Below are 18,645 nucleotides of genomic sequence, written 5' to 3' on the forward strand. Positions count from 1 at the left end.
GTACCTAATGAGTATTCTTGCATCCCATATAGGTACTTTAGGAGGTATCGGTCTAGCCAACGACACTGCTTTTAAAATATGTTTAACTAAATTATTTGATGAAATTTTGATATTTGAAATTGTTTCATAAATAGAAGCTATTGCTGATTTATGTACAAGTATGGTACGGTTAGCTAAATTATCCGTCAAATACAATTTAGCTAGATACCTAGCTACATCTTTCGGTAACGGACGGCGAAAATCTACGTTATTTAATGAACACCATTCTGATCATCTTCTCCAAATGCGGGGCATATGTTTTTAGCGTAGATGTTCTCCAGCATGATAAAAGAAGTTCTCTCTCGTCATGCGACCAATTTACTGTCAATGCGTCCCACCCAAAATGAGCCAAGCTTCCAATTTCAGCGTCTTCGTATCTTGACCGGACGCGTTAGTGAACGGCTCTTTAGATCCGGACGCCAGAAAGGCTTCTTCCACTTGGGGGCTATTATTATGTACCTGCCCTCTGCTGAGTTGAGGTGTTGTAGGACGCGGGGAAGAAGTCCCGGCGGAGGGAAGATCCACGCCAGTTCGTATCTCCAATAAGTGCTGAATGCGTCGTGAAAGCAGGAGTTCAAGTCGGACAAGTCTAGCGTAGCATAATTTTGCACCACGTGAGCACTTTGAGACGCGAACAGATCTATATTTGGTGTTCCCCATAGTTCGAATATTTTTGAAGTTGCTCGTTCTTGTAGGTGCCATTCCGAGCCTATTTGATTGCGTGAGAGCTTGTCGGCTTCGGTATTGTACACTCCCGGAAGGTGATGTGGAAGGAGTACAATATTGAGGCTGTCCGTCAGATTGAAAAGCTCTTTTGTCAAGTCTAGAAGCCGTGCTGACCTTGTTCCTCCTTCGTTCTTTATATATGACACCACGGTCTTGTTGTCGCTCTGAAGGACCACTGTTGAATTTTTGAGTGTTGAGGCCTTCGTTGAGATGGCGGCAATCACAGCGTACATTTCTTTTAAGTTGCAATGGAATTTTTGCTGTTTTCGATTCCACGTGCCTGTTATTTTGCTGTTGTTTACTAGCGCTCCCCATTGTTCATCTGATGCATCTGTGATTACGTAATTTGTCGGACTTCTCTTTGGGTGGATCGGAGTCGTCTGTATCAGATTTTCTAGCCACCATTCTAGTTCGACACGTACCTTTTTCGGAAACTGTCTGGATTTGCGTGGATGTTGACGAAGACAATTGCTGTGACGCTGGATTGTACGGCAATGCAACCTTCCCCGGTGGGTGACGAAGGTAGCGAAGTTGAGATACCCTAGGAGGCGTTGCGCCTGCTTGAGGGTCCAACTGCCGGATGCTAGGAGAGAGATAAGAATCTGACGAACTTTTGTTATCTTGTCTAGGGGTAGGGACTTTACGTTGAGGTCCGTGTCCCATTTTACCCCCAAATATTCGAGCGATCTGCTTGGTGTTGTGATCGATTTCTCGATATTGACACACCAACCCAAGTTGGTTAAGAATTGGATAGCTAGTTGAACGTGAGTTCTCAGAATCTTCTCGGACTGGTGGACAATAAGATAGTCGTCCAAGTACACCACTAGGCGGAGGCCTGTGTCGCGTAACACTTGGGCCGTCCAATTTGTCACAGAAGCGAACATTCTTGGTGCGGCCGCTAAACCAAATGGCAGGCAAGTCATCTGTAGCAACTGACCTTTGTAACTGATACGTAAATAACGTCGGTGATCTTCCTTTATCGGAATATGGTAGTAGGCCTGGCTTAAATCGAGCTTGACCATCCAATCGCCCGGTTGTAAAAACTTTGGCATTTGATGGTGATGAAAAAGACGAAAATGTTTCGGTAACATGTAACGATTTAAAGCCTTCAGATTGAAGATGACTCTGCTCTTTCCATTGTTCTTGGGTATTATAAATAATGGGGAAATGAATGATGCCGTCGGCGGGGCTGGTTCTAATACCTGATTTTTGATCATCCACTGAATTTCTAAAGTCATGCTTTGGGAAGATGGAGTTTGAAATTTTTTTAAAACATCCGAAGTTGGAAGAACTAAAGGAGGAGCTTGATTGAAGGGAATTCGGGCGCCCGATATTAGCTTTAAAATAGTTTTGTGTGGCTTGAAATGCACCCACTTGTCTCGATAAAGTTTGAGACAGCCGCCCGAAAACCTTGTCGAGTCATCTTCTTGAATTTCTATTTTTGAATCCGCTCTCTTTTTGCCCCCCTTTTTTCTTCCTATCGGAAGAGTCAATATTTCTTTTTCTATTTTTTCCTGGTTTACCCTTGGCTTGTTGAGGGCGACAGGAATTTTCTGCAGATGTGGATGGTACTGGGGATTTTTGACGTACCCGTGAATGCGGGCGCGCTTCAGCATTTTGCTTTTGTAATTTATCAATACCTCCAATTTTTTGTAGATATTGTAACAAATCCGATGGACTAAACATGTATTCCGAAGAACGGGGTATTTTTTCTAAATCTTCACGAATGTACTTTCCCTTTAAGCCCTTTAAAAGTTGCTTACGGCGTAATTCCAAAATTTCGGCTCGTTTTCCACATATTATTTGGAAAATATCATGTGATATACCCTTATAGTTAGATTCGTTGCCAAATAACTGCTTTAACTTATCGTACACAGAAGTTGAAGTTATTTGTGTGTCAGATTTAGTCGACCAATCCATTATGGATTGCAAGGCTTCATTTAGCAACTCATTTTGGGCCAGAAATGCATTCGATAATGCCGCAAAACTACGTTCCATTTGGAACCATCTAACAGGGCTGAAGGGATCTTCAAAACGCCTTAACTCCTCATTTACTTTTAACTCCGTGAAAGCGGGAGACGCCACATACTTTTTCTGTACTTCATTATATCGTACGGCATTCCAATCAGTGGAATTAAATCTTTGCATAGCGGATATCTTATCAACTCGTTCCGGTTTAGCCTTTGAGACGGTTGGTTCTTTAATTGATACAATAAGTTCAGAAATATCCTCTATTTTCCCAGGCGGTCGTGAAAAGGGATCCTGTAATACACTAGTATTTGCCTCAGTAGGGCTAACATATTGCCTAGTAGTTGAATTTGGTTCTGGCATTGCCAATTGGGCACACAAAATATTATTAACTTGACTCACCAATTGTTGAGAAAGCAACTCAAACCTCCGTTCCAATTCCTCTGAGGCAGAATGCGAGCGGCTGCGGCGCTCTGGGCCGCTACGCCGCCGTTTTTTCGGTGGCGTTGGCGGTCCTTCTGATGATGAATCTTCACTTTCACTCGACGTAAAATTCTCAGACCGAACTATATTGTCGGTCTCCGGTGGCGCGGGAATAATATCCATTTTACAATACTTAATTACTTCACGAAAAACCAAAATTATTATTTAATTTTAATTTTAATTTTAAAAACTTTTTACTTCTATCTCAAAAGTTTTAGAGAAAATGTTATAATAAAACATCTAACGAACTTGCGTGGTCGAAAGACGACGCAACAATGACAAATTAGGGTGGCTTGTTTTGGTTTGTGGTAGTTAGTTCACAGAACAGCTGTTGGGGGCGTCAGTGGCGCGACACGTGACCGAAATTAGTGACATCTGACGGAAATGCCGTGGCAAAAAAGCGATGTACTCTTCATAAAGGACTTCGGACGTCAACCGGAACACATAATTTACAGGGATAAGAAAAATACAAGGAAGCTCTCGGCCTTGTAGTTCCTATTATTAAAACTAAAAACTATAATTCTACGACTTTTCAAAATTCAGGATTTATTTTACAAACTATGGAATTAAAAAAAAAAGTTTTGTAACAAAAGTTGACAGTTCTAATAAAAAAAAACCGTGGCAGAAAGCTTTCTGAAATTTTTATTTAACCCGGGAGGTATACCTATATAGGTATATATTTTTAAATTGTGTGGTATAAATGTAACCTGAAAGGATGAATCAGGAAACTGTAACGTCTCTCTGGGTGTTATATATATAGAAAAATAAATCTAATAATGCTTTACGATATGCCCAAGGTCACTTGTCCTCGGTAATTTAGTTTTAGATTTGTGTACAGCCGTAACTAATAAGCACTTAAATCTCGGCACCTTAGTAGCTGTTATGTTATGTTATGTTATGTTATGAAGAACACGGTCTTCATCCGCGTTTATTTAGTATTTTTACAAATCTGTTTGTTTTTCTGGGATACGTTACTCTCTGTCCTTTGAACTAACTCTATGCCAAAAAAACAAGTCGATTGGTTACTCAGTTAGAGCTTAAAATAAGCAGAAACAAACAAACACTTTCGCATTTATAATGTTAGCATGGAATACGGATACCAAACGATGTCTTAGTGATAAAAAGGGGAAGTCCCCAAACATCAACGCAGCTTATCAAAAGTGGAATTAGTGATAGCAACAAAATATTCAATTGCTCGACTCAATGCAGAGTTAGAATGCCCGAGTAGGTAGTAACTTAGATCAAATTTACAACAAGTGACCGACTCTGGGGGGGCATATAGCATCTTAACCCTTTCTTCGTTTTTATCGCCGTTATGGTTACGTAAGACTAGAGTCGTAGATCTTTTCCTTAGACCGTTAAAGCTCTAAAGATTTTATGTCTGCCCCTTGTGACAGAGGAGACCTATAGTGGGACATCAATTATGCGGATGATGATGAAATAATTTACAAATGAACGTTATAATTGTTTACATCGTTCGAATGAAATTCTTATCTTAAAAGAAACAAAGCAAACGCAAAAATAAACCGCATTTGTTCTATCGCGTCCATTGTCATTTATTATTATTGGACATCCTACTAAACGTATCATATTGTGCCTAGGTAACCAACAAAACGGTGGTAGGCTAACTGTCTAGTGTTTGAGACTTTGGCTTCCCTGTTGGCGGTTTAGCGGTGAAGGGAAACATCGTGAGGAAACCTTTATCCATGAAGTGGGCCGGTAATCGAGTGATGATGATGACTCTACGTATAAGTGCGAATTTGTATTCCGAAATTCCATAATATTCTCGGTATATACATCTCTTATCTTATTCTTTGAACACCATCTAATAATAATTTGATACGTAAGCACACTCTGTTTGAGCACATCGGCCCGTAAGCAGAATTAAGTAATCATGTATATCCGATGTCATCGTACATGTGTTTATATTATTAAGGCTACTGGAATTGCTATATTTTACATATCAACGTATGATATTTCAGTGCGTTAATTAGGACGTGTACAACTGTAGGTACATTATGATTACTTACACAAAAGTGTAAGTGAGTGAGGGGAGGTGAGGTTGAGGTTTTAGGTTTATGGTCCCAGTTTCGATTCCCGGCCCTGATTTCTAATCACGGGAATTTATAATTAGTGAATTTTCTCTGGTCTGGCCTCGTGGAAGGTTTCGGCCGCGACTTGTTACCATCGTAGCTACAAAGAAATGCCGCTAAGCGATTTAGCATTCCGGTACGATGTTGCGTAGAAACCGATTAGGGGAATGGGTTTAATGTAACTGCCATAACGCTAACATAAATAAAGAAGTACTAGCAAGAGTCGGTGTCGGAGAAGATCCTGTTAGGGAACACTCTAACAGGTTAGATCGCACCATCTTAGACTGCATGTAACTAGTGGATTAAAAAAACAATGATGCAAGTCTTGCACATGTACGGCGGTGTTTTACTGTAAGATGCTATTCTCCGCGGTTTTACCCGCGATTACGGAGGCTCGTAAAGTAAAGTTGTGTTATAGTTTAAGAACCGCGTACTCATGGACGTAAACTTACCACACAACTTCGAAGCCAATTGCGCGATCGAGCGCATATTTGATACGAAACTATTTAAATGTTTCATTATTTCGTTAGCTATGCATCCTAGCTAGCTACATGCTGTAAACAGGTCTATCTACATAATTATCGTTGATTGATTGATTTGATTATGTAGATTTTTTTTTTTTTTTTATGGAATGGGATTCTAATAATGTCGACTAAAAAGCACATTTTATTTATTAAGTTGTTTATAATAGACATAGGTACAAATAGCCTCGCAGACTTATGTTTTTGTTCGACTAAATCTTTTTTTTTATCATTAGCGTAGTTTCTAGTTTATGCACTAAATACAAAAAAGAACAAATCCTTATGTTAGTTTTGCAATTTCTAGTTAAGATAGGTAAATAACATAAGCCATAACTAATATTATCAGCAATACGTACATATATTTACTAATTTTAATTTTTTGCTATACCTAATTTTAATTATTAAAATTTACTATAAGAGGTAATTTTGTAATTTTCTCTTCAGTAATACGGTCAAGAATAACATAGCTTTGTCTTTAATATTACTTTGTCGTTTAAATCAAATTTTTTGATACCTAGCATCTTAACCAGCGTCTGAATGAGCTTAATTTTTTTCTTGTTTCAGTTACGTAACAACAGTGAGGATATCCGAGCAGCAACCGTATCAAGTGAAAGAATTCTCGTGGTGCTTCAATGTCCCACCACGGTGTTCGAAATATAAGATCAAGTTCAAGCAGGTTCTAAAAACACAGACTCTCGTGAAGCAGAGGCCGGTCGAGGAATGCTGTGAGGGCTACGCGCCGGATTCCGAGAGGAGGCAATGCCTGCCTGTGTGCGTGGAGCCGTGTGTCAAAGGGAAGTGTGTGGCGCCGAACACGTGTTCGTGTGCGCACGGATACGGGGGCCCTGCGTGCGATATATGTAAGTGAATTGTGATTAATTTCGCCTCGATTCCATGGCCGAGTGTAATTTGCACATTAGCGTACCCAAATGGCGCAGCGGTGAGCGCTGTGAAGGTCCCGGATACGGTCCATGGCAGGGGAAATTTATAATTTCCGAATGTTCTCTTGTCTGCTCGGTGAGAGCCTTCGGCCTTGGCTAGTTACAACCCTACCGACAAAGACGGCCGGTATGATTACGCGTAGAAAGTTATATTGCGTTATATCGCGTATATTTTCGTTTAGCCCTCAGACTGCATAACAACTGATCAACAAGTGAGATTGCAGTTAAGCGGTTAACTTGCGGTTATAGATAAGATAAAATGTACGACCAGTGCTTGCATAGTATCCCACTTGTCTTGGAATATCATATCTTTCTTACCCTGCGCAAACTTTATTCAACTGTTATATAACGACGCCCGCATAGTCGTCACGTTTCTTTAGTTTTTTTTAATCATGTGGGAACCATTCTTGTTCCCAGAATAAAGAATAAGAACGCTAATATGCATTGGCAACAAAGGGTATTTTTCGGAACCAGTGGGAATGTTCCCGGGTGCTTTTACGAGATGCAAGCTATAAATTTTTCATAAAAACAGTTGGAGTAGTTATAGTTATAGTTATTCTATACCGAACTATAATATAATATATATATTATAGTTCGGTATAGAATAGATCAATCAAGCAGATACGACACCTTATTTTAAGAGATGATTTGCAGCCAAAGCGCAACCATTGCGTTATTTATTTTTAAGAAATTCATTTATCCACCCATTGAACAAGCCAATATTGTAGTTTGGTGGGAAAGTCGTACATGCGAGCGAGCTGGTTCCACAATTTTATACTGGGTGTTTTTATGAACTTATACCTTCAATCGGTTACAACATGGCATCGTTTCGGAGAGCTCGAATGCTTAGCTGCACATCTTTGTCTGTTGGGTCCCTAACCAAGACCGGACCATACCAAGACAGAAATTTAACTCGTCATCAAAAGCCTATAACACCACTGCTGGTCTAAACCTCTCCCAACGGGAGGGTTTTCCCATAATCACCAAGCTGGGTTTAACGTAATTATAGTAGTCGTTTTCAGGTGCTCCTAGTACATACTGTAAAGTACCTACTCAATTATAATTATAAGAAATAATAGTAACCAACTTGAGAACGATTATTTGGATACAATTTGACTCCTAATAAATACGCAATAAGTCTATTTTTAATGATTGTCGTCCTCACAGAATTAGGAATACAGAACCCTCATTCAGCCATAATTGCATGTAGTGAATTTTGTTCAAAAATAATGAAAACTCTGCGCACGTCTCAAGTCACACGCGCGGAATGTTGATAGCTCACAAAATTTCCCGATTATATGGTAAACATTTAGAACATTGGAGATAAAATAATTACTAAATGGAGTGAACTCACTCAGCTTGTTCGAGAAACATTACTTAGGATTGATACACAGAAACACGACTAATATTGATACTTCAATATTAGTCGTGTACACGGTTTCGGTATGTTCTTAATTCTGCTACCGTCGTCATCGTATCATATATTTATCTCCAAATATCTTGCTACTTTGGGGTACTATGACATTTTTGTTCCTATATTAGCCCTCTATCCATACATACAATATTCATCGAGCGCCGCGATTTCGAACCGAAATCAAAATAACGGCAGGTCTTTATGCCAGGTTCCACACAAAAAGGTTCGAACTCTTCTAATTAGTAATTCCCAAAGTGCCCCTATCATATATCTAAAACCTGCCACTTATAAGTCCAATGCAATGTTGCAATGTTTGACGGCCGATTGGCGCAATGGGCAGCAACCCTGCTTTCCAAGTTCAAGGCCACGATTCGATTCCCACAACTGGAAAATGTTTGTGTGATGAACATGAATGTTTTTCAGTGTCTGGGTGTTTATAAGTATTTATGTATGTTATTCATAAAAATATTCATCAGTCATCTTAGTACCCATAACACAAGCTACGCTTACTTTGGGGCTAGGTGGCGATGTGTATATCGTCGTAGAATATTTAAAAAAAAAAAATTATGTGTCCCGGTTTGAAGGGCGTGGTTGCCGGTGTAATTAGAGGCACGTGAGGCTTAACTTCCCCTCAAATTGATGGTGATGGGCGGCATGTTGCAGGACGTGCCCCTTGCATGCCCTGAGAAGTTTTTACCATCAGTTGGGCCATCTGCTAGGTCCGTCAATTATTATCATTAAAAAAAAACTATAACGTACACCTCGGTAAACAAATATGCAGTCTATAATAATACTGTTTACTTTCAGCTTGCGCCGTTGGTAAATGGGGACGCCACTGTCAAAACGATTGTCGGTGTATGAACGGTGGTACGTGCGAGCCGCTGACAGGCGAATGTTCCTGTGCGGCGGGCTGGCGTGGCGACGCTTGCGAAAAAGTTTGCGCGCCGCCCGCGTTCGGAGACAACTGCGAGCAAATATGCCAGTGCAAGAACAACGCGACGTGCCATCCCGCCAGCGGGGCGTGCAGTTGCCCATCGGGTTACACTGGGCCTTTGTAAGAATCACAATCAGAGATTTTTTAATCCTTACTAATAATATGAATGTGAAAGTGTTTCTTCTTCTTTCTTTTCCTTCCTCTACGCGTTAACTAAGGAACACATCGATTTGAGTTTTTGCATACAGTTAGTTTAAAGGACGCAGAGTAACATTGCTTTAGTTATGACGGCCGACTGGCGCAGTGGGCAGCGAACCTGCTTTCTGAGTCCAAGGCCGTGGGTTCGATTCCCACAACTGGAAAATGTTTGTGTGATGAGCATTAAGTGTTTTTCAGTGTCTGGGTGTTTATATGTATTTTCTAAGTATTTATGTATTTATAATTCATAAAAATATTCATCAGTCATCTTAGTACCCATAACACAAGCTACGCTTACTTTGGGGCTAGGTGGCGATGTGTGTATTGTCGTAGTATATTTATTTATATTTATTTTATATTTAGTTTATTTGACGGCCGATTGGCGCAGTGGGCAGCGACCCTGCTTTCTGAGTCCAAGGTCGTGGGTTTGATTCCCACAGCTGGAAAATGTTTGTGTGATGAACATAAATGTTTTTCAGTGTCTGGGCGTTTATATGTATATTTTAAGTATTTATGTATATTATTCACAAAAATATTCATCAGTTACCTTAGTAGGTACCCATAACACAAGCTACGCTTACTTTGGGACTAGATGGCGGTGTATGTATTGTCGTAGTTTATTTATTTTTAGTTTGTGACTACTGCAGTCACAAACTGAAAATTACTCAACATTATCCGTACAGCTTAATGCTGAGTTTGTGGCCATAATACTGTATTTTTGATTTTTGTAACTATATTTAACATTAAGCAAGGCTATAAAGTTATTTATTATTATTTAGTAACGCTTGCTTCTATCCAATGCTAAGATGTGTGATAATGGTGTAACATTTAATTATCGTAAGTAATCTTTTGTTACAGATGCGAGAAAGAGTGTCCGCCTAACGAACCGTGTCCGGTGCTGTGTCACTGCCAGAACAACGGTAAATGCAATCCCGTCACCAACGAATGTGAGTGCACTTCGGGATGGACGGGCGTAGTATGCGCTAACAAGTACGTATCTTAATAGTTCTGAATCTTAATTTTTTATCTATTCTACCACAAGATAGCTTTCGACTGCAATCTCACCTGCTGATAGGTGATTATGCAGTCTAAGAAGGCAAAGGGCTATTAGAAGTCTTATTCTTTAACTTAAGAGCTAAACCCTTGTCGGTACTTTCAAACCTCTTCTATCCATGGCCGTCTCCTTCGTCCCCACCCCTATCTTTCGTTTTATTTGCCCCACAATATCCAGTGTCTGTCGTTCATTTCCCCACTTTTTCTCTTTGTTCCTCACTTATTTTCGTGAAAAATTCATCGTGTGTTAGTAGGCGGCCGATCATTTTCCTTCTTCTAATTTCCATAGCTCTAAGACAAGAGTTTGTGAAAAGAGTATTTCTCTTTTCACGAACTGTTGTTGTAACCCTTATTTCTATTAAGGATATGGCAGTTACATTAAACCTATACTCCTAATCGTATTTTTCGCGACATCGTACTGGAAAGCTTAATTGCTTAGCGGGACGTCTTTGTCAGTAGAGTGGTAGCTAGCCACCATCAAAACCCTCCACCAGACTGGTTCAGAGAAAATTCTAGCTCTAAGACAAGAGTTTGTGAAAAGAGTATTTCTCTTGTCACAAACTATTGTTGTAACCCTTATTTCTATTAGGGATATGGCAGTTACATTAAACCTATACTCCTAATCGTATTCTTCGCGACATCGTACTGGAACGCTTAATTGCTTAACGGGACGTCTTTGTCAGTAGAGTGGTAGCTAGCCACCATCAAAGCCCTCCACCAGACTGGTTCAGAGAAAATTCTAGCTCTAAGACAAGAGTTTGTGAAAAGAGTATTTCTCTTGTCACAAACTATTGTTGAAAACCCTTATTTCTATTAGAGATATGGCAGTTACATTAAACCTATACTCCTAATCGTATTCTTCGCGACATCGTACTGGAACGCTTCATTGCTTAGCGGGACGTCTTTGTCAGTAGAGTGGTAGCTAGCCACCATCAAAGCCCTCCACCAGAGAAAATTCAGATATTAAGACGAAACAGCATTCCTGAGATTTCTCTATAATGTTCTCAAAGGTCTACGGCTACGGCCTTAATCCCCTTCTCATTATGGGACGAGACCCGTGCCCTGTAGTGGGCCGGTAATGAGTTGATATGACAATAGAGATATACACCCAGATACTGAAAAACATTCATATTATCACACAACCTTGGACTCCGAAAATAGAGTGAAACCCAATATATTCGGTATGCACGTTTCGACTGCGGAAAGTCGTTGGGTCTAAACATGCGTAAAGAGTTCATTGCCGAAGATCTGTTTGGTGTTGAGTATTAGTAAGAGATTGAAGAACAAATAAATTGCACCGTACAGATTCTCCTGCTTTTCGCGGAGTATAGCAAACTAAGTTCAATTTTCATTGTTCATCAGAACATCACCTATATTACATTGAGATTACAAGCGTTGATCTCGCTAGCACAACTAGAATGGACAGGAGATATTTTTCTGCTCGAGGTAAAGATAAATTCAAATATATAGAGATAAAAGTTATCTTCTCCCGCAGCTAACTAAATAATTTACATTTAATAAGACACTGGGGACTATGGGCCTCATAAGAAGGCTCAGAATCACTCAGCGGGCGATTGAGAGAGCTATGCTCGGAGTATCTCTACGCGATCAAATCAGAAATGTGGAGATTCGTAGAAGAACCAGAGTTACCGACATAGCTCAACGAGTCGCGAAGCTGAAGTGGCAATGGGCCCGGCACATAGTTCGTAGAAAGGATGGACGTTGGGGTCCAAAGGTGCTGGAATGGCAGCCCCGAACTGGTAAGCGCAGCGATGGTCGGCCCCCAACGAGGTGGACAGACGACATTAAGCGCGTCGCTGGTAGCCGCTGGATCCAAGCGGCTCAAACCGTGGAACTTGGAACTCCCTACAAAAGACCTATGTCCAGCAGTGGACGTCTATCGTTTGATGTGATGATGAAGACACTGGGGTAAATTTCTTCCATTCCGTGTTGCCGTGCTTTGGCAGACGGAACCGTTAAGTTAATCCTTCGTCAAGGGATATAATTGGGGGACAAAATTATTGTTCCTGTTCTGTAGTTAAGCGGACCTTCGGGCTCGCCAACATCGGGGAACGACGACATAAGGGCGTCTCGAGTGAGGCTTGGACCTATGACTAATATATAATCTGATCTCCATATATTATGTTATGCAAAGTGCACTAGTACACGACGTATCGGAAGGTTTCGTTTTTAAATCCTATTATCTATTACACAAGGTGTCCGGCTGGACGGTGGGGTGATAACTGTGCGCGGACCTGCGAATGCGCGAACAACGCCGGCTGCGATCACGTCACTGGCCAGTGCCAGTGTGCGGCTGGCTTTACAGGAGATAAGGTGCGTATAATAATTACGATACTACCTTCATTGTCTTCTCCTTCTATCTACTGTCTTCTTCTTTTTCTGTTCCTGGTCATTTCTCCGTACTTGGTTGGCCTGAACTCCAAAAGCTTAGCTGGTCGCCTATATCGCTGAGTGCTTCTGGAAGTGTTACTGAGGAGCCAAGATGTGCTGCGCGTTGTTCTACCACTCCATTGCATAGGAGCATAACGTACGCATTCTTGTACTGTCGCTGCTTAAGTCTATTTTGTCACCCGCATACGAGTGTAACGCCGCTGTCACATACAGCGCCACGCATATGTTTGTGGCCGCAAGCAACAGTAGAGTTTTGGAAGAACAGACCGGGACGGAAAGAGATTAAATGCAACGGTGCCTTTTTTTCCACCGCAGAGTCTGCATAGATCTGTAATTTTTTGTATTCCTTAAATTACTATTAAATATGTAACTACCTTGACTCTTACTGCTAGAAACCTGATTGGTTTATGTGATAAAAAATACGACATTACTCTTATGTGCAAAAGTACTGTTTGTATCCCAGAAAAATGTACTAAATGAATAATGATAGCCTATTCAGATATCCTTTTCAAATTCGAACCCCGGCACGCAGCTCTACAAATTTCACATGCTTTAAAGGCGAAGGAGAACATAGTAACGAAACCTGCATGCCTGAGTGTTCTCTCCATAATGTTCTCAATGGCGTGTGAAGTCTACCTATCCGCACTTGATCAGTGTGGTGGACTACGACCTTAACCCTGAGAGGAGACCCTTGCCCGGTAGTGGGCCGGTAATGGGTTGTTGATAAATAAATAAATAAATAATAATAAATAAATATACGACGACAATACACACACCGCCATCTAGTCCCAAAGTAAGCGTAGCTTGTGTTATGGGTAAGATAAGTGATGAATATTTTTATGAATTGTATACATAAATACTTATAATACACATATAAACACCCCGTTGATGGTGATGATGATGATTGTCTAATTTTATCTTTTTCAATGTCTTGTAAGCTTCTTGGAGTTCTGGACAAAAAGCAACAGGTCGAATATGTGCCTGTTAAGTCCATTATGTACTGAGTTATTGGGATTGCATTCTAATTCTAAGTTGTTGATCAAGTAAAAAGCGTTTTTTCGTTTTCAGTGTTTAGACCCGTGTCCACTGGGCGCGTACGGCGTGGGTTGCTTGGGCAAGTGCTCGTGCCAGCACGGCGGCGAGTGCTCGCCGCAGACCGGCGAGTGTACGTGCAAGCCGGGATGGCGCGGCACGTGGTGCGAACAGCGCGCCTGTCCCGACGGGTTCTGGGGCAAGCAGTGCGAAAACAATTGCCGGTGCGACCCCACTACTACTGACGAGTAAGTGTTTCTACCTTCTCGGCCTAGCAGCAGGTTCGACTAATAATCTTACATTCCTGCACGACTAGCATGAGCCGGAGACATTTTTCGTCCTGTGGACGGGACGAAATGTGTGTGTGTGTGCGTGTGTGTGTGTAAACGCACCACACACAGACCACACTGATGATTACACGATTTTGATTTTGTTTTTTTTTAAATGAGAGTAAAATCAGTTGGTAGTGTTCTTAGAAATGTTTGACGAAAATCAAAAGACGGCCGCGACAAAATGGTGGATTTAAAATATATATAATTTACTATCTATTTATGAGGAATATTAATTAACTTACGAAATGTATCCTATCCTATCCTATTTCACTCGTACCTGTTTTATTTAGCTTTTAGTACATAATAAATTTTATATTATTAAAGGTGCGACCCGAGGACAGGCGAGTGCGACTGCAAGGCGGGGTGGAGCGACGAGTTCTGCGAGCGACAATGTCCCCTGCTTACTTTTGGCAAGGGCTGTCGCTCCACTTGCCGATGCGAGAATAGCGGACACTGCTCACCTATTAATGGTACTGCAATACTTCGACCATATCCCGAAATAACCAATTTTTTCGCATTCAAAATTTCTGAATAAAACTAAAAGGACGAGCTGCTAGTCGAAGAAACTGATTAGGGGTATATATTATAAAGTTAAAGAGTTTTTTTTGTAGCAGAAACTACTAGTTCGAACTTGAAAAATCAATTCGTGTTTCAGATACCATTTATCGACGCAGGCTATTCTAGGCTGTATAGCATCACGATACAACCAATATCGCGGATTCAATAGAGCGGATTATCATTGTTGAAAAACGGAAAATATATTCCTTTTGAAAGCTTCCGATGCGTGTGATTCGTAAACGGTTTAAATAACGCTGAAATGATGTATGACGGAATTATACCCCTACGAAAGTTAAAAAACAAATCGGCTACATCATATCATATTGATTCATACTTCGTCGTATATATTGGTCAGCGGGATAACAGGTTAGCCCGGCTACCATTTAGGCTTCATTATAACTTATAGCACCAGATTGCAGTGAAGGGATAACGAAGAATATTAAAAAACAACTTTAAAAGTGTATAAGAATCATCACCATCATCATATCAACCCATTGCCGTCCCACTTAAGGTTATATTATCATATTATATACATATACTATACTTCTATTGTCGTAGATTTTGCCAAGGCAATGAAACTGTTAATTTTCCTGTTTTTAAAACAAATTATAATCCAAAAAAGAGTATATATGCGTGTGTGTCAAATAGGTGGTAATGTGTGTAATGTTTTTTCTAATGATTTAATGTATTTATTATTCATTTTTGTTTAAAAGAATAGTATTCTGCACTTCTTTGACTAGTATTAATTATAAGAATAGTAATATAGGATTATAAGATTAGTATTCTGCACGTTTTTGACGGCCGAGAGCCGCAGTGGGCAGCGACCCTGCTTTCTGAGTCCAAGGTCGTGGGTTCGATTCCCACAACTGGAAAATGTTTGTGTGATGAACATGAATGTTTTTAGTGTCTATCTGTATATTATAAGTATTTATGTGTATTATATTCATAAAAAAATATTCATCAGCTATCTTAGTACCCCAAAACACAAGCTACGCTTACTTTGGGGCTAGATGGCGATGTGTGTATTGTCGTAGTATATTTATTTATATTCATTCTTTATACAAACTGTAAGTGTATGAAATTTCATACTCCTCCGTCTGCGCAATTTTCATAAAAAGGGGTACTAAGTTATTGCTTCACGTATATATATATATATATATATATATTTCAATCGTTAATAGGATCGTGCTTGTGCGCCCCCGGATACCGCGGGCTGCGCTGCGAGGAGCCGTGCCCGTTCCCCCGGTACGGCGACAACTGCGCCGACAAATGCGACTGCCAGAACAACGCCACGTGCTCGCACGAGACCGGCCAGTGCGACTGCAAGCCTGGGTGAGACTACAGAAAAACTAATAGGCATTATAACTAATTTTGAAAAACTGCATTATGATGATCATACGCCTCCCATAATCCTATGATCTTACTATATCTAAAAAAATAATTATTTTTGCAGAAATTAAAAGTTTTGTTGACATAAATTGCAAAGTATGTTTTAAAAAATCTTTCCCGCGAAAACACTCGTGACGTCACAGGCAAATTAGAGCTTTAGTAAATCCTTGTTCCATTGCTAAATATTCATGATTTTTGTATTGGTAACAAAAAACTTAGCAACTCATAGTTTGAAATCACAAAATAACACAATACTACACGCACAGATTTTCGAATTTCAACCTGTTTCATCTGTCATCGCTAGTGTCGGATCGCTCGATTTTGCAGTTTTATTTATTGAAAATAAATACCAATCTTACTTCGAATATAAATAACAACAAGGTTTACATAAAACATGAATCATATATCATTTTATAAATACAATATTTTAGCGATTCTTTGTTACTGTCTGATTAAACTTCTGTGTTAATGTACTGTACTGTTTGATTAAATGGATGCCCTGCGCGGATAGAATGGGCAGGAGATAAAAAAATATATTACCCCTCGGTTATATTCCCTGACGGCCTTCCAATTTTCCCTCCATCAACCTGGCGCGGTTGATGGGACGCGATGGGTTAGGCTATATAATTCAGAATAGCGTATTTTTGCATAGGAAATATTTATTCAGTTAAATTTCGTGGACTAAGCGGTCGGGATGTATTTATTATATTCTCTAATTAAATAAAAATTTGTTTTTTTTTCTTCTAGATTTGACGGACTCAAATGTGATCGACCGTGCGATGGAAAAACATTCGGTCTTAAGTGTCTTCAACGGTGCAGCTGTGAAAATGGTGCTCCATGCAATCCTGTTAATGGTTAGCAGCTTTGTTTTTCTACACAGGAACTTAACGTTGTAAAAAATGGACGGCGGGTTTAATATAAAATGTATGCGAAAAAAAGCTTATCAAATTATTAACTAGAACATGTGGTCCACATGTCCACATGATGTGGAGTAGTTTAAATAAATTAAAACATTTTAATTGTGTGTGTAACAATAGTTTGTTTCCTACGATATATCATGTATAGCATCGCCCATTTTTTTTTAAATTTCACTGCAATTTAGCCCCTGACAGAAATCTCACCTGGCGGTAAATAATAGCGGGCTAGCCGGTTGTGGAGCGTGGCAGTTATATTACACACATACCAATATTTTTAAATTTAAAAAAATTCTGTGTTTTTCTTATAAAAGTACTAGGTAATTAAAAATGAAGGAACAATATAATATTAATTAATATGCCTCTTCAATTCACTTTTGGTCTTTTATCACTTTATTTGGTTTAGTTTTTACATTTTCACTATTGCACGTTCAGTCGGTGTACTCCAAAAAAATGAAGAAAGGCGCGAAAATGATATTCGTACCGTATTAGCGTTTTAATACACTTTAAGATACCGTTTAATATTGGAAAAGATATCACGTCTTTTCCGGTCATCAATTTTTCTTCAGGAAATAAGTTCTTTTTTTTTTATTTATTGTTTAGGAGAATGCGTATGCGGCCCTGGCTATGAGGGGCCCCAGTGCGAGCGTCGTTGTCGCCTAGGTTTCTACGGACAGAACTGCTCATTGCCCTGCGATTGCAGCAAAAACGCCATCGGCTGTCACCATGTCACCGGTGCTTGCATCTGTGAGAGTAGCTGGAAAGGTGAGAGAGATGCAAATATTGTACACACCATACAGTACACTGCACTTCTTATAAATTGTCTTTATTTATGTTATTTTATTTGTACAAAAAAAATCTTAACAAAATATTATGACTGTTTTAAAAGTACAAACCTTATCCCAACAATCGAGATTACTCCTAGCTCCTTTCCGATGTGAGTAAGGTGTAAATATATAAGAGTAATGTAGTTCTAGGGTACATATAATAATAATATAGTTAAAGGCTACATAGATTTAATGTATAGTACACATTTACATACTATATAATTTATATAGGTTAATTAAATAACGCTAAATACAAATTAACAATATAAATATAATATATGCCTTATAATGTTAGAACTTTATTTTCATTACTAAAAAAAATAATAAAATAAGTAAAAACAAACAAATTAAAGATATTTTCTTTGTGTGTATATTTTTATAATTTTTTTAACTATTTGAAAATAATCTTTTATTATTAGATTGTTTGCATTATAAGACATGTGAGAAAAAATAGATTATAGAAACAGAAGGCATTTATTGTGTTGCGATGACATTGATGCTTGCTGTAGACATAATATGCTAAAATTCGTGTGTATAAATCACATATTTGAATACGTATAGCAATTTTGTAATTTGAAATGCATATCCATTTTTTCGGAACTGACAGGACTTGAACCTGAGACTCTCTGGCAATCATGGCCTGAGCGCTTTAAACAAGTAAGCTACGGTTCTCTTACCGCCGATGCCGAAATTAGTATATGCCTTTTAATATCAGTCTTTTTTATAATTTTACAATTTTTATTAGCATTTTTACCTACATTTACTTAGGCCGCGATTGCCAGAGAATCGCCGGGTCGAATCCTGCCGGTTC

At 39.4% G+C, this 18,645-nt stretch overlaps 1 protein-coding gene across 4 annotated transcripts in view; it reads left to right on the forward strand.

Annotated features, from left to right (window-relative positions):
• The window catches only part of LOC120626192 (protein draper), a 44,817-nt gene that overhangs the window by 13,811 nt on the left and 12,361 nt on the right, over nucleotides 1–18,645 (forward strand). For all 4 annotated transcript variants that reach the window (XM_039893573.1, XM_039893571.1, XM_039893572.1 and 1 more), the window contains exons 3-11: nucleotides 6,395–6,690; nucleotides 8,993–9,239; nucleotides 10,176–10,307; nucleotides 12,587–12,704; nucleotides 13,851–14,062; nucleotides 14,471–14,616; nucleotides 15,886–16,036; nucleotides 16,841–16,947; nucleotides 17,611–17,772. In XM_039893573.1, the coding sequence (XP_039749507.1) occupies nucleotides 6,395–6,690; nucleotides 8,993–9,239; nucleotides 10,176–10,307; nucleotides 12,587–12,704; nucleotides 13,851–14,062; nucleotides 14,471–14,616; nucleotides 15,886–16,036; nucleotides 16,841–16,947; nucleotides 17,611–17,772 (1,571 nt within the window). The remainder of the gene's footprint in view (nucleotides 1–6,394; nucleotides 6,691–8,992; nucleotides 9,240–10,175; nucleotides 10,308–12,586; nucleotides 12,705–13,850; nucleotides 14,063–14,470; nucleotides 14,617–15,885; nucleotides 16,037–16,840; nucleotides 16,948–17,610; nucleotides 17,773–18,645) is intronic.

The sequence above is a fragment of the Pararge aegeria genome, chromosome 9 (assembly GCF_905163445.1).
Source record: "Pararge aegeria chromosome 9, ilParAegt1.1, whole genome shotgun sequence".
In the NCBI taxonomy this organism is placed as follows: domain Eukaryota; kingdom Metazoa; phylum Arthropoda; class Insecta; order Lepidoptera; family Nymphalidae; genus Pararge; species Pararge aegeria.